At 40.0% G+C, this 16742-nt stretch overlaps 1 protein-coding gene across 1 annotated transcript; it reads right to left on the reverse strand.

Annotated features, from left to right (window-relative positions):
- Window positions 1-1477: 1477 nt before the first annotated feature.
- On the reverse strand, window positions 1478-14757 carry LOC108876018 (protocadherin Fat 4). Its single transcript, XM_018665270.2, has 16 exons — window positions 14567-14757; window positions 14089-14329; window positions 13499-13840; window positions 11684-12597; window positions 11413-11587; window positions 11098-11278; window positions 10708-10958; window positions 6257-10588; window positions 6064-6165; window positions 5203-5504; window positions 5023-5108; window positions 4726-4905; window positions 4415-4542; window positions 4023-4240; window positions 3681-3939; window positions 1478-3238 (listed from the first exon to the last, which is right to left on the reverse strand). Exons 1-16 carry the CDS (start codon window positions 14621-14623, stop codon window positions 2169-2171), a joined length of 8838 nt encoding a protein of 2945 aa, XP_018520786.2. The 5' UTR covers window positions 14624-14757; the 3' UTR covers window positions 1478-2168.
- Between the last annotated feature and the right edge of the window lie 1985 nt (window positions 14758-16742).

The raw sequence follows: 16742 nt of genomic DNA on the forward strand, positions 1-16742 counted from the left end.
TTTAGTGTTTTGGAGAATAGGTGGGCAGAACTTCCCAACATGCTTTGAGACGATATGATTGTAAATGTAATGTTAAATTGTGTTTTAAATCATTAAAGCTCCTACTCAGCACAAGTTGCTTCTTTACAGTGTTTCTACAGTGTTTTTGGTGGTTTACTGGTACTGTTGTGAAGAATGCATATTTGGCACCATGAGTTCATGCTCATTAGTAATATCCCAGTAATGGCTTAGTTTTATCTAATGTGGTTGATATTCTAACATGTTAACCACAGAGGTATATGTTTGTTGCCATCACATTATTTGTGCTCTTCCAAAGAACAGATAGACATTCTGTGACGACTCCTCCACCTGGACACTAGGTGTCCCTATTATGTTTTCCTTGTATTTCTTTCTTGCTGCAGGTGTTGGGTGGAGGGTCATCAGCTGATTGAACCACACCTGGGCCCAGTGTGTGCTCCTTCTTATATTAACCCTCAGTCTGGAGTCCGATGGGGGCTGGGAGGATGGTTCCTGGTCCTGGCCGACCGTGGGGGCAGCTGCCATTTTCTTTTTGTTGGTTTGGTTGTTCATGTGTTTGGTTAAGTTGATTAATTTTCCTTTTGTAAAAATAAATTGCTGATTTTTAACCTGCCAACTCGTGCCGTGTCACTCTCTTGTTGCAGTTGTCGAGATGGGCTGTGACAATTCCCTGTGGAAGTGTAAAAAAGTTACCATGATTTGACTGATAATGTCTGTTTTACAAATAATTTTTATCAAGGTTTAACAGGCATTTCATGCTAACTTTACTAGCATTTATGTACTTCTTATGATAAGTTATCAAGGTTTAATATTTTAAGTATCATAAGGTATGGTATTTTTGCCTTATTCTTTTAGGCGTTAATTGTAACTTAAGCTTTTCCCTGTATTCATCAAGTGCTTTGTAGAATCCTTGTGCTATATATTGACTGTGTAGTTGAAGATCAAATCAGCTCTTTTTCTGATATAAATCCATCTTGTATCTGTCTACAGTTAACTGCAAAATAAACCCAGTATTCATCAAAAATCTGTCTTCTTTTTTGATTATTTGTTTTTTGAGAGTGCTTGTGAAACCTCGTAATCTGCTTGCAAAGCACTGAACTCTATTCAGTTTAACAAGGCACCTCTGTATGTAATCTTGAATTTGTCCACTAGATAGAGCCAAACCATCAGGACATGTAAAAATTAAGAGAAGCCCAAAAGGCATTTCCATTCACACTTGCACTTTAAATCAAATGATGAAGACGTCTAGAGATGTGGGTTGAGGTGGTGACTGATTTCAAAGTGCCTTTGACTGTTACTGAGTCAGTCACATCTTTTGTAGACATGTAGTCTGTCTACTCTCTTTACAACATGCTGTTTCATCCACAGCTGGCATTGCATGTAGGGACTGCACAGGTTGAAATTTTGAGTTATATTATTCTACACTCCACAAAGACACATTAGCCTCAAACATAACCTGAATTTTGATAGTTCTGTAATGCTGTGAACTGTTAGTGACAAATGAATAATCAGAGAGACATTTACATCAAACTTAGTAATCTTTACATGGGATACACATTTTAAGACCCTCACCAGATTCATCCTCTGGTTGCTCTGAACATGCAAAAATGAACTTTACATGGATAGGTCCTCAGAGAAAACTAGCAAAAAATTGTCCAAATAAATATGAAAAGATCCAGAGTTTTGGTTTAAGTGAAAACATTTGACTGCTTGTACAGAATCTACTCAAAGTCCAAACTAAAACTTACAGTATTAATGAGTTTTGATATATTGTAGTTATACCTATATACCTATATATATATAATGGCCATCAAATAATTTCCTCTGTGTCACTTTGCATATCATAGCTATGACTGGGTCCCATGGGAAGACATGCAATATCCTCAAATACAGGAACATAGTTGCTAAAAGGCAGATGCATATTTAAAATATTTTCCCATTGCTCAAACATACTGGAGGGAGTGTTCTCATCTTTATTCTGACCTGCGGCAGAGTGACAGGTGTGTTTGAATAATGTGCTCACAGGCAGAATGTCTTGTTGTTTGAAGCTGCATGCTGAGAGGCTTGGCTGCTCATGTCCATATTTCCTGGTGTTGATGACAGATACCTGTCCATACTCAGACTTGGAGCAGGTGAATGTGCTGTCTGTCTCACTGATAGATGAAACATCGATCACTGCAGCTAGAGTTAGCGTGTCCAGACCTCAGGGATGCGCGATGTGACATTGTTTGCTCCAGTGGAGCATCTAGTTTACTGATTTCTTCAAAAGTGAGGCATTGCACAGGTTCCAGGAGTTCTGGTTGTGGGATCCTCTTCATGTAACAAGGCAGTACATGCTGTGACCGCTCTACATCAATCCTTGTCAACAACTGCTTGTCTTGATGTTTTGCTGGACTTTTTGATCTCTCTTCGCTTGATCTCTCTTCTCTCCTCTTAAATCCTGCTAACAGCATCTTCAAATCTCCCCACCGTTTAGGATCACCTTTCACACACTTTGTGCCGTACAAATGCTTGTGCCAGCTAAACTTGAGTGAGGCAGTGTCTGAATGAAATGCACTAGAGATGCTGCCGATTTCATAATACTCCAGCTCACTGTTTGGCTCTGGCTGAACACTTGACAGACTGTCATCACAGTAAAACTCCACGCTTGACCTCTGCTGATTGGCACTCAGTGGGTCATGTTTCTTTTCTTCTGCACATGCAGCATCTGGGAGCATTATGTTATCATCAAAACAAAATGCTACATTGTCTGTCCCTTGTTCTGTCTTCTGTGACAAGCTACCACTCTGACACTTTGCATTCTGTCGCCTCGCTTTATAAAGGGCAACAAACATTCCTATAATAACCAGGACAGAGATGAGAGGGAGAATCACAGCTATGAGCCACAGAGGCACGCTGCGCTGTGCCTCAGAGCACTGATCACGGCTTTCTGTTGTAGAGGTGCAGATATCACAGGTGTGGTGAGAAACATTATGTAAACAGATGCAGGATCTGTTCTGCACAGCAGGTCCACACCTCCACCGATTTTGACATTGTCCAGAGAGACAACCCCTCCTGGTAGTGTCAATCTCAGAGCAGGGTGAGGGGAGGCAGACACCAGGAGAGATGCAGCTGGACTGGATAAAAGTCCAGCTTGGCCAGATGTCCACCGTCATGCTGTGCCCACTGACAGGCAGAGTGTAACCGGTCACATTGAAATACTGCATACATCCAGTGAACCCTGTCAAAAAACAGAATGAAGCATGAATATGCAAGCAACCACTGGTTGTATTTAGAGTGGTCTACTTACAGTGAGGAACTTGAGTATTTGCTCCTCATTTAAGCAAGGTTATCATAGTTGTACAGGGAAAAGACTGAAAATAGCCCAAACGTAATGACCTATTCCCACACCAAACAGAGACAGCATAAGCTAATGAAACCTCCTGTATGAAATGAAATTAAGCAATATGCTACCACGTAAGACTCTGATCAAAAGTCAGGTGAAATGATGATTAACAAGGCTTTCACAGAGGTTGTGATTTATTCACTGTTAATGTAAAAATAATGTATTGTTAAGATCATCATGACTTGGTAACAATCTAAAAAATCTGTACATTTTCTGTTCACACATTAAATTTCGTAAACATATATCCTTTGTCAGCAGTAATTACTGTAAATCTCACCTGACTGTTGGACCTTTGAATCACCTGTCAGAGCTGCACCAAGAACAATCTTTTCCACACTAACAGGAGTCAGATCCATACTTTGGTCAGTGATGTTCAAAACCTGTTTTCCATCCAGAGTAAGAAAAGTGATGTGTCCATTACTGAACAAGGAGAGGACATGCCAGACCCCGTCAGCCACTGGAGAGTCCACAGTGAACTCCGACAGGTGTCCTGACAGTGTGTCTTTGGAGAGGTACACAGGCTTTCTGTCTTTTATCTGAGAAAAAGACAGAAGGAAGAGTTATATGCTTCAAATATATAAACAACATGAGCAGGTATCTAAATGCTTTTCATACCTACCTTCAGGACAAAATATCCTGTCTGTCCAGTAAGAAACATTAATACTCCATTGTCTTTGGTCTTAAACTTAATATTAATCATTGTTTGGTCTTTGTTGTTTTCCTCTTTTTCGTCATCCAGCAGGTCTTTTAGCAGGTAGTCTCTCTTGAAGCTCTCTTTGATGACATACTCAATGTAGTCATTCCCATTGAATCGCAATACAACTTCTTCTGATATTTCTGTTCATAAAGGGGAAAATCATAACATGAACATAACAAAATTCCATTCTATAAATTCTAGACACTTTATTTGTTTTGTTTCTCATCTATCATGCAGTACCACATGGGCGCAAAATTCATTCTGCGCATGGCAACAATCCCATACATACAGCCTTTTTTTTTTTTTTTTTTTACCTTTGGCACAATTACTTCCAATAAAAGGGCTCTTGCACTCACAAAGATAGTCAGACCAGAGGTCATGGCACACACCACCATTCTTACATGGGTTGCCGTGACATGGCGACACTGTTGTTCGAGGACACCTTTATAAAAGAAATTTTATAAAGATTTAAGATACATTGTTGAAATCCACACGTGTACAAAAATAGGAGAAAGAGAGAGGTATTTTCTGTGTTAAACATACAGATTTCTAAACAATTAGGACTGACTATTTGACCAATTTGTTTGCCTAGAGCATCTTCATATTTTAAATTTTATAAACCTACCTATCAAGGATGTTGTATGTTGCCAGGGCCATTGAAGGTCTCAGCAGAATTCCATTAACATGAAAGTTTCGAACACATCCAACAAAGTCATGGGTTTTTATCTGAGCAGGATGGAGTAAAATAAATTCAGCAGTCCTCAGTCCTCCAAATGTCATATTACTGTTGCCAATATCTAGGGTCCTGAGTGTATGTAAAAAAAAAAGAGAGAGAGAGAGAGAAGTCATTAAGAAATATTAAACACAAGCTAAAAACAGAATGTTAAATCATAGTAAATTTGCAATAACATTTCAGTGCTACCTCTCTGAGCTACTGCCATCACTCTGTGAAAAACAAAATCCATTGTTCTCAACATCTGTGCAGTTGTCCACATGTAAAGATCCCATCTGTCAAATACAAATAACACTACATCAGTCTTCATATTCACTTGTCTCATCATCTCATTAACCTTTTGTACGTGCTAACATATTTAAAACTCACATTGCCAATCCTTCTGGCAGTGACACTGTGAAAATACCCGTCTGCCACTTGCTTGTTTGTCTGCAGCCTCACAGTTCCTGAACCCAGGTCATAAGAGAGATGTACGGCTCCATTGAGTATTTCCAGTGCCAAGAACTCCCTGCTGGATGATCCTCCGGGGTTGTAGAGGAGCATGGAATTCCTCTGCACTGTCGCAAACTCTAGAGAGATTAAATTAGTCCTGCGGTCTAATGGGGGAAACTCCATGAAGGACAGCTCCTCAAAGCCATAACTGTGCTCCTCGCAGTGTACTCCACTGACTCCTAAAATAAAGATGAAACCGTTAGTATGGTTCAATAAATAACTTTTTTTCAGTTGTAACTTGGAGGAGGGTATTTCATGGAACAAATACACTTAATCACCTTCTTGTAGAGAGCTACATAAGAAGATCAATACCACTCTTATATTCTGTTAATTAAATATAAGACTACGGTCAGCAGCCAAGCTTAACACAAAGATTGGAGAAAGCCGCATGGTGTGGAGACTCAAACAAGTTCCCAGAAATAATTCAGCCCAGAACCCCCTGTTAAACAACAACTTGTCATTTTGGTTTTTTGTATTGATTAAACAAATAAGATGTAATTTGTTAATCAATGAGCTTTAGAGGGAGAGGTAGGAATATTTTGTAATCTCTGGAAAGTGACAAACTAGTTGATTCCCCATTCCTAGTCTTTATGCTGAGTTAAGATAACTGTCTGTCAACTGAAGGCTTATATTTACTGGATATGAGAGTGATATCAATCCTCTCATCTAAATTTCTGCAAGAGAGCAAATAAAGGAATTTTGCAGAATATAAAAGTACTTTTCCTGCATTATTCTTACCAAAGGGACAGTGACAAGAGAATCCTGTCAGTGAATTGATGCAGCTGCCCTGCACACAGGGGGTTGATCTACAGTGGTCTATGAATTGCTCACACTTTTCTCCTTGAAAAAGCAAATAAAGCTCAGACTGAGATGAGATTCTGGACTCTATTCATGAAGAATAATATGATTTTTTTAATATACCAAAGTCTACCTTCAAATCCAGGCACACAGTGACAGTAATATCCATCCTGTGTGGGAATACAAGTTCCTCCATTTTGGCACCTCACCTTCAGGCATTCATCTACATCAGTAGAGCAGAGAGAGCCAGAAAAGCCGCTCTGACAATGACAGTAGAAACTTCCTGCAGTGTTCACACATGTGCCTTTACTCTCACAGATATTCACCTCACATTCATCAATATCATCTTCACATAGTGTCCCAGTGAAGCCGGCTGGACAGGTACAATTAAAAACCTCCTTCTGTGGGGACACAAAGATGACCACCAGGCTTTCTAGGACAGCAACATCCTGGCTGATGTAAATGTTCTTGTTACACATTGCCCCATTTTGACAAGGGCTGGTGAGACATGGATCACTGGTGATGTGAGATATCGTCATATTGCTCTGAGACTCCAATAATTTCTTATGTCCAGCAGAGATTCCACTCGCCACTTCTCTGCTAAGATATTCACCATTGTAATTTTTGACTGCAGCCAACAGAAGAACTTCACTGCCAATATGTTTGATCCCAAATACATGAGTCTTAGAGGCCTGCAGGTTAAACAGACTGTCCAGAGCTTTCACAAACCTCAAATACTTATTAGACAAAAACTCTTCCACTGAGGATGATGAAACGTAGAATAATATACAACTGTCTATAGAAGCATTTGTGAAACCTTTGTAGTTTACATAGATGCTGTTGTTGACTGAGAAATGAACCTGATCTGTTGCTTCTATAGTGATATTAAATGTAGCCTCGCCTTGAAAAGGAGAAGACCACAGTTCACATGTGCCATTAGGTATCGTGAACATGTTCAGCGGCCCGCTTTTGATACCACAGATAAATGTATCAGACTCATCCTGATCCTCAGGGTGGACGCTGCCAATCATGCCTCCTTGGAAAGAAGTGCCAAAATATTTTACCTCAATGAAGATGTTTCTAGGCAGTGGAGGGTTATCGTTTTCATCCACAATCCTGATGTGGAACATTGTTGTGGATGACAGTGCAGGAATCCCTGCATCCCTAACAGCCAACATGACTCGAAATGCAGAGATCTCTTCCCGATCAATGGGCTTTGTGGTGAATAAAACTCCATCAGGAGTCAATGAAAAAGCCCTGTCTGTTGAAGGATTTACCAGCCAGTAAGTGAACGGTCCCTGGTTTGGTGGCAAATCAGAATCAGATGCATTTAACTTGGCTACTATTGTGCCTTGAGGCTGATTTTCCTTCACCTGAGCCTCAGTTAATGTAAGTTCGGGAGAGTTATCGTTAACGTCACCAATAGTCACAATGACAGCAGTAGTGCCAGTGGCTGGTGGAGAGCCATTATCAGTGGCTGTAACAGTCAGATTATAAACTGCCCACAGCTCTCTGTCCAGTGGAGAATTCACTGAAATAACACCACTGAGTGGATCAACAGCAAAGGAGAGGTTTGTATTTCCACTTTCAATGCTGAAGAAGAAATGATTCCAGTCCAGTATGGAGTCTTGATCCAGAGCGCTCACAGTAATCACAGACGTCCCAATTGGGCTGTCCTCCATCATATTCGCCAAATAAAGTGCAGAGGTGAACATGGGCGCATCATTTGTGTCAATCACACTGATGTGGACCAACGTTTCATCTACATCCATGCCAGTAATGACACCGGAGTTCTTTGCTAGAACTTTTAAAACTATGTGACTGTTGCCTTGTTTCCTCAAACTGCCAGTTGTATATATTTCTCCAGAGAGTTTGTCAATATCAAAACCCATATATTTATATTGGCCAAACATCAGGTAAAACACCTGACCTTCAGGGCCTTGGTCATAATCTGTGGCTGTTACCTTTCCAATCTTCGCTCCAAGAGGCACATTTTTAAATACTGAAAAACTAAATTCTTTGTTGTTGAATGTAGGTGTAAACTCATTGACATCTGCAATTTGGATGACAACATGAGCCAAAGTAAATAAATTATGACTGCCAATGTTTGAGGCTTTGATTGTTATGTCAAAGATCTGCTCTTGCTCATAATCAAACACATCTAAAGTGGTGATTGTTCCATTTCTTGAGTCAATAGCAAATCTATCCACATGGCCAGCAATTAGAGAGTAGGATATTTGTGCATTTGCTCCTGAATCAGCATCAGCGGCCTTCATATCTATGACATTTGCTCCAATTTCAGAGTTTTCAGGCACTGAAGTGAGATACTCTGAGGATGAAAAGACTGGAGGATTGTCATTCACATCCATAACCACCACTGTAACATTTAACATGCCTGTTTTAGAGACCCAGCCGCCATCTGTGGCTTTGATTTGAAGGTGGTAAATAACTACTTCTTCAAAGTCAAGCTCTCTGATTAGTGTTAGCAGCCCAGAGGCTTCTCCTACAGAGAATGGTAAATATTGATTTTCTGAGGTAATGCAGTACATGATGGCACCATTGGGACCATAATCTCTATCTTCTGCTTCAATTCTCCCAATTACCGATCCTACTGGCAAGTCCTCAGGGACAGAGAAAGTGGCATCTGGCTCACTAAAGCTTGGAGTAAATTGATTCCTCCCAGTAATTTCAAAAGTGATCTCAGTCTGTGATGATAAAGATGGGGTGCCCTGATCTTTTGCCACAACTATTAAAGTGAGAAACAAATTTATGTTCTCTGTCAAACTTTGCTTTAACTTTACTTTTCCATTGTTTGCTTCGATCCAGAAGAAATCAGATGCGTTACCTCCATTCAAAATATATTCAATATTAGCACTGCTATTATTGACATCCAGATCTATTGCTATAAACTGGACCACCTCTGTTCCCACAGCCATGTGATATGGGATTGCAATCAGGGGTTGTAAAGGCAGAAACAGTGGTGGATAGTGGTTATAAGGCTCTATTCTCACGGTGACAGTGGCGTTACTGTAGAGGGGGGCATTGCCACAATCAAAAGCAATGACTGTAAACTGGTAGATTTCAAAAGCAGAATTATGTAATGTCAGTGGCTGCTTGGTATAAATTTCACCAAAGGAATTGTTCACCCAAAACTTCTCATTTGGAGGATCAATAACATATAAAATCTCACTGTTTTTCCCAGCATCTGCATCTGTAGCAAGAACCTGCATAACGAACACGTCTTCATCTTTTGTTTCGGGAAGGACAGTATTGTAAAAATGATCAGAAAATACTGGTCTATTATCATTAACATCTGTAATGACTATAGTGACATCTGTGCTTATGCTCCATGCTGAATCATTTGCATTTACTTTCAAGATATAATGATCCTGCGTCTCCCTATCGAGAAGTCTTTCAATTGTGATGTCGCCAGTGGTAAAGTCAATATTAAATGGCATACCATCATTTTGGTCAATTATGAAGTAATTAATAACCGCATTGGGACCAGTATCATCATCAGATGAGGTGACTTGTATGATTGTGTGTCCAACAGGGGCATCCTCAGGTACCTGGGTGAAAAAAATCTGTGAAAAACGAGGTGCATTGTCATTTCTATCTAAAACACAAATGATGATGGTTGCTCTGTCTATATGAAGAGGATTGTCTAGCTCTGCAGCTTCAACTATCAGTTTGAATTCAGGAATATTTTCTCTGTCTAAACTTGCAGTGGTGCTTAATAAACCATTGTCAGGGTCAATTGTGAAAAAATGATCTGTGTTTCCTTCTATTATGTTGTACTGCACAGTGCCATAAATGTCAGAGTCTGCATCAATCGCAAGAACATCACAAACCCAGGACGGTGGAGAATTCTCAAAAACCTCACACTGGTACTCAGCTTGAGTGAACTGTGGGAAATTGTCATTTGCATCACTGATGTTTATGTGAATTTCTGCAAATGATGAGAAAGGAGGCGAGCCAGAGTCTCTGGCTTCTATCAACAAAGTAAACTCCTTTTTGTTCTCATAATCCAGAGGGTTCTCCACTGTCAGCACTCCACTTAATTGCTCCACATGAAACGTGTCTTCAAAGTTTCCAGAAGCGAGATAAAAAGAGACGGGTTCAGCTCTGGTACTCACTGCAGAGACCACAGCCACTGACGTTCCCACTGGTTCGTCCTCAGAGAGGGAATAACGTAAAACATCCACATTCATCTCTGGAAAGTCAGAGACATTCTGAAACCTGACACTCACAGTAGTGATGTCAAATTTAGGTTTTTCTCCAGCATCTTGCACATACACATTAATAATAATATCCTCTGTTCTCCGGACAGCACTTGAAGTGAACAAGGTGCCACTGTATGAATCGATGGCAAACAAATCTGAACTTTGTCCATATAATGAATAATGTAGCTCTGCGTTCATCTCTGTATCTTCATCTGTTGCTCTTACTGCACAAACAACCGAGCCTGCATAAAATAACACACATGAAAAACATGATCAAAATACAGCCCTTCTCTCAGTCTTATCAAGTCAGTGTTACCCAGGATGTAATATATAACTGCCAAGCAGGTGTAAAATCTCTCACCGGGAGCCATTTCAGTGGGCACATAAGCCACATAGGGGCTGTTCATAAACTGGGGCCAGTGGTCGTTAATATCTCCAATGAGCACAGTGACAATCACTGAGCTTGACAGAGGCTGAGTAGGATGCTTATCACTGCCAATCACTGTCAGCCTGTAAATGGCTACGGTCTCCCTGTCCAGGACTTCGGTTGTAAACAGTTCTCCAGATGTTTCTTCAATGGCAAAAGGTACATCAGGGTTCTCCATGAAATACCTAAAGGAAAAAATATCGTACTATCAGTGTATTGCAATAGAACGTAAGTAAACACTGTGTATACAGCATCCTAGAGGCTACTGTCCATGAGAAACATGATATAACAATAATCAACAGACAATGAGGTGGAATCGTTTACCTTAACTCCCCATTGACACCCTCATCACTGTCAGATGCCGTTACCATGGCAAACACAGTGCCTGTGGGAGTGTCCTCAGACACAATGGTGTTGTAGACTTCCTCAGTAAACTCTGGGTAATTATCATTAATGTCATCCACTATGACATGCACGGTAAGAGTACCCGTTAAAGGTGGCAATCCTTCAAATGACAAAGTGACATTCATTATCAGACTGTTTGACTGAGTGACTGTTCAAGTAGAAGAGAAAATATTCTCTACAGGATATTAATGTATTTAGTAAAGCGTCCTGCAGTTTAACTTGGACATAATTTACCTGAATCAACAGCAATAACCATGACGATATATAGTGATTCCTTCTCCCTGTCCAGACTGTGTAGAATCTGAAAAGTGCCATTGGGAGTGATGGAGAACAAACCATCACTATTTCCCTTCTGTATGAAATAAGTAAGCTGGCTGTTGACCCCTAAATCTTCATCCAAAGCTGAGAGCTGGTCAAAAAAGACATAAACAATCTAGTGATTAACATAAAATCATTCTGTAATCAGTATTCACTGAATTCTTATGGAAGTGAGACTTAGTAGCACCTGATGTTTTAGCTGAGAGGGGTCCTCCTCATTCTCCATGACACGTACAATCAGTGTTTCAGGAGAAAACTGGGGTGCAAAGTCATTGATGTCCAGCACTGTGACACTGATAGCAGCAGTAGCAGATCTGGGAATGTCCCCCTGATCTACAACTGTTATGCTTAAGGTGTAGTTTGAGTCCTTCTCTCTGTCCAGTTTATCCATGACTGTGATCACACCTCGAACCGCGTCCACCACGAACGGACTTGCCTGGGTCAGCATGTACCGCACTCGTCCATTTGGTCCGGTGTCTTGATCATGAGCCTGAACTAGAAACAAGCTGGTTCCTCTGGGGATATCCTCTCTTACTGTCAGACTGTAGGTGCTTTGTGAGAACACAGGATCATGGTCATTTGCATCTTCAACGTGCACTGTTAGATTCATAGTGGTTGCCATCCTGGGTGAGCCTCTATCAGTGGCTGTTATAGTTATAGTCAGAGTATCTACCTGTTCTCTATCTAATGTCTCCTCCAGGTATACGTCTCCACCTCTGTTATCGATGCTGAATGCACCACTGGAAGTGCTGTTTAAATAATATAAAACCTCCCCATTGGGTCCAGTGTCTTCATCCTCAGCATGTACAGTCATTACAACAGAATGAAGTGCAGTGTCCTCTGGTATACTGACACTTTTGGCCGACACAAACAACGGAGCATTGTCATTGACATCATTAACCACCATGATAACGTGTGCTGTGCTGGTGAGCTGTGAAGACACAGGCTGGACACAGTCATTGGCTGCCACAGTCAGATTGTAGGAGGACTGTCTCTCTCTGTCTAACTCTTTGTTCAGGCATAAACTACCAGCTGAGTTTATGAAGAACACTGTCCCTTCATCTCCATCGACCAGTTTCAGTTTCAACTCTCCATTGTCACCTGGCAGAGAGGAGAAGATAATTAATGACATTATTAGAAATGTTGGGATGCCCTTCTCATAATGGCTTGGTGTATTATATATATAAATCAAGGAACAAAATGTTACACTTAACACGCGATGTACCGATGCTAGGACCTGATTGCTGTTAAATGCATATGCTTGTAATGTACTTGAATCAAAGCATTCATTAGCAGTTAACAAAAGGAGCCAAGAATAAGACTTCACTGACAGCCAATTAGACATGTACACTTAAGCTTCCAACTAAACATGAGATTTTGAGGCAAATTTCCAGCAAGACACAATCAAATAAATAAATAAACAGAGAGATAAACAAGATTCATGTCTCAGTTTAATTTGCCAAATGCTACATGCGTAGCCAAGAAATGCTCGAATATTAATTTTGCATTTTCTACACTCGGAAGGAAAGGTTGGACACACAGAATGAGCTTGCCATGTACAGGTCAATCCAATTAACACGGCAATATGTTTCATCACTATCATTGTTATTGTTACAATGGATTTGACCTCCATTGATTGCACAGACCCATAAATCCCTCTATGGAAGAGCAGGTCTAATTTAAAAAAAAAGGATACAGGACAAATTCAGTATTTGCAGGACATGAACAGTAAGTTTAAAGAGTAGAAGTCTTTGTGCTATTCACATACTGTAAAAAATAAATGGTTTATTTCTTTTTACAGCTTTAATTCTTTCATAATTTTGGTCAACATTGCTGCCAGTGAACAGCTTTTCATGATCAGGAGTCTGTACCAGATGGAAGACCTGTTCAGTCATAACCATTAGAGGGGGTACTTCCCAAACATATATGTTTTTTTTGTTTGTTTTTTTAGTGTGGAAGGAACCTCAACTGAACATTGAAAAATCTTTACTGGTGCACTTACCATCATCTTTATCTGACACATTCAAAGACAGGAAGCAATTGCCCACCCGTGTGTCTTCCAGCAATGACGCATAGAAGGTGTCCTGACTGAAAAGAGGAGGATTGTCATTCACATTCAACACACTGAAGTATACCCTGACACTGGATACTTGTAAATCCCCCTGCTGCACCGCCACTGTGAGAATGTAGAATCTCTGTGCCTCGAAATCCAGGCTGCGGGATAATAGGAACTCCCCTGAGACGGGGCTGAGGAGGAACAGGTTCTCCCCGTCATCCTCTTGCACTGAATATGTGATAGGCGTGGGACTCTCAAACACTGTTTCCACCTTTCCCACAACTGTTCCTGTCAACATATTGGATAATGCATAATTACTGAGTGGTCTACCAAACATTTGGCATCAATACTGAACACAGAAGGACCTTTACTATTCTATAAATTTTAGAAAAGACGATAGTGTTGATCTTAAATTACAAGTCAAATAATAATATTTCAAAAATTATCAAGTAATACTCTTATTAACTGTTGTCTGTAAACATTATGCCTTTGTGCCTAATTTACATGAGGAAGGCCTCACTGCACAGATGACTAACCTGGTACTGTGTCTTCTTTCACTTCAAATGAATAAACACTTTTGGAGAAGGCCATCTGTGTTCGCCATCTGTTATGAGAGAGTGAGCTGACTGTGCCATGCTTGGGCATAGCATCAACAGATGTATAATACCAGGAGGGAAGCGTATGCTGCCCTGAGACGATATCTGCAAACTGTCTCTCACTGCTCACATTCTCTGTATTTCCAGACGAAGGTTCATGAGAGGATGCGGTATTAAACGCCTGAAGAACCACAGAAAAAAAAAGAAAGAAATGACTCAGGTTTTTTTGTTTTGTTTTGTTTTGTTTTGTTTTTTTGTTTTTTTTTTTTGGAGTGACATGCATAAATAGGCAACTTTTGAAGCATCTACATGCATCTTAACCTTAACAATGTCATTATATTAAACAAGAATTGATATATCTAAACATAAATTGTAACTCACTCACTGCTGCAACAAATGAACCAACAGGCCAACTTACCAAAAAATGAAACATAAAAATTGTATATTTTCTCCATTGTCCAGTAGAGTCCATCATTAAATTTACTTCCAAAGTGCTTTGGTCATAATTGCATGATGAATCATATAAGAGAACAAGATCCTAAGAAAAACAAAACAGAGAAGGCATTAAAAAGTGAAGTCCTGGAAACTGCACAGCATTACCTCCAAACAAGACCAACAAATGGAAAACTATAAAGGCTGTATCCATAGTGATTACTCAATCTCCTCTGTTTGTAATCCTGACTGGCACGCCTCTTTGACATCACTCCATGCAAATCCTGTAGCAGAAAAAAAGTTCCTTTGAGAGTCCAAAATGCAGTAGATTGAAAGTTTGCTGTTGTTGTATGTATTTCATTAGAAAACATATCTGATAATCTTTAAATCATTTAGTCCAAATGTCATTGCTTTTTTAATAAAATGAGTCCAATGTCTGGGAGGTTAGAAAAAGCGCAGTGATGATATAGCCCACTATGCTTTACTGAATCAGTCTGTTTTATATTCTCTCCATGGATTTTGCCATTGAAGTTCCTCGATGTAGAGATGAAATAGACTCTTTGAACAGTTGCCTGCAGTAAGGTAGCCTAGAGGGAGCCTTTCTTGCTGCATGTCAGATGGAGGATTCATTCAGAAACTGCAAGGCATTCATTCAAAGGGTGAAAGGAGAGAAAAGGAAAAAAAAAACTGCCGCTCTGAATCACAGGTCTCTAAAGAGAGCTGACATGTCACTGTAGCACAGAAACTAAGTTTACATCAACAGACTGTTTGTGTACCCACATAACATACAATTGTATACAGTGAATCAGATTGTATGACCAGCATTGACAATATATGCTAACAAGTTTCTCTTATTATGTTATTCAGAATTACGTTGTTGCCTCTTATGTAGTTATGCTAATGGTTTACTGAATTACTGTTACTTGTAACAATAATATAATTAGTACACGGGGGACAGGACAACACATCATTAGTGTTCATTACTGTTGCAGCCCTAATGTTAACTACGTGCAGGAAGGCTGAGGATGAAAGCCCATTCCTGTGTGAGATCCACTGAAAGGCGGCCACTGTGACTTCATTCATATTTGCAAACACTTTTTAGAGGACAGTTCTTTGTGTGGCAAAGGGCAATGCTGCTGAGAACAGTCTGATAAATGGACATGTGAACCCCCTTTAAGTGACTGTGAGGCCACTATGACTGTGAGACTGTCTCCAATTACAGCAAAGGGAAATCTATCCCAGCAAAGCATCACAAAGGGTCTCTGCCTGGACTCACTGGGGAGGTTCACACACAATACACAAAAAGGACTTTTATCTGGACACTGAAACTAAAAAGGATGCACAACACTTAATTTTAGGTTTTGTGGTCAGTATAACTCAGTCAACAGTTGGGATTAATCCTCCTTTAGTCACCAAAAGCAGTGCTATTTCTAATATACAGCTACATGTCTTGCTGATAAAGGTTGACAGTGGAATGGTGAATGGAATATGGTGACATTTAGAGGTAAACGACCAAGTAGCCGGCTTGATACAAACCTCAATAATAAACACACTGATAAAAAATTACTCCAATGTTGAGCCTTACGAGAAGCACATTTTAAAAAATCAGGCAGGTACATTACCATTAGCTATAAACAGGCAGGTTTCCTGGTCTCCCTGAGGAGTTTCTATGTGATTTAGGTGAGACTGAAGACAAAGTCCACATCATTGCTCATTAAATGATGAGTTAGGGGCTATTCTTTTCATTAAAAATGTCTTTAATTTGTGATTTCTTCTGGATCAATGACACAGAACCAGAACCGTGTTTTAGGACCAAACCTTTTGTTTGGCTGATTTTTATTTGTGGAGCATGGGACAGAGGACAAAGTTCTGCCTTTCTAGTGAACCTCCTCCACCAGACCATGTAGACTGAGCACTCTGCAAATCACACATTAAATAACTAAGATAACCATGGTTAAAATTTTAAACTACTGCTATTCTTTTAGAATTGACTTCATCATGGCGCCACCTTCTGGATTTAGGTCACTCCAGCTACAGTACAATGATCAATAGACTTAAGAGGAAAAAAAAAAACAAATTTGTGGGAGCTGAGCACAAGATGTGACATTAATCAGACAGTTAGATAACGCATACTAATTTCTAGGTAAGCGCAATAATCCTGC

Source organism: Lates calcarifer, linkage group LG21 (genome assembly GCF_001640805.2).
Source record: "Lates calcarifer isolate ASB-BC8 linkage group LG21, TLL_Latcal_v3, whole genome shotgun sequence".
Taxonomy (NCBI): domain Eukaryota; kingdom Metazoa; phylum Chordata; class Actinopteri; family Centropomidae; genus Lates; species Lates calcarifer.

What these genes read in the sequence shown, in the direction of transcription:
- LOC108876018 (XM_018665270.2), bottom strand. Translation starts at nt 14,623, where the DNA reads ATGATGGACTCTACTGGACAATGGAGAAAATATACAATTTTTATGTTT. An exon ending in GAAAGAAGACACAGTACCAG is followed by an intron (nt 13,841 to 14,088) that starts GTTAGTCATCTG and finishes ATATGTTGACAG; the next exon opens with GAACAGTTGTGGGAAAGGTG. An exon ending in TTCAAAGGTCCAACAGTCAG is followed by an intron (nt 3,239 to 3,680) that starts GTGAGATTTACA and finishes GTTTTTTGACAG; the next exon opens with GGTTCACTGGATGTATGCAG.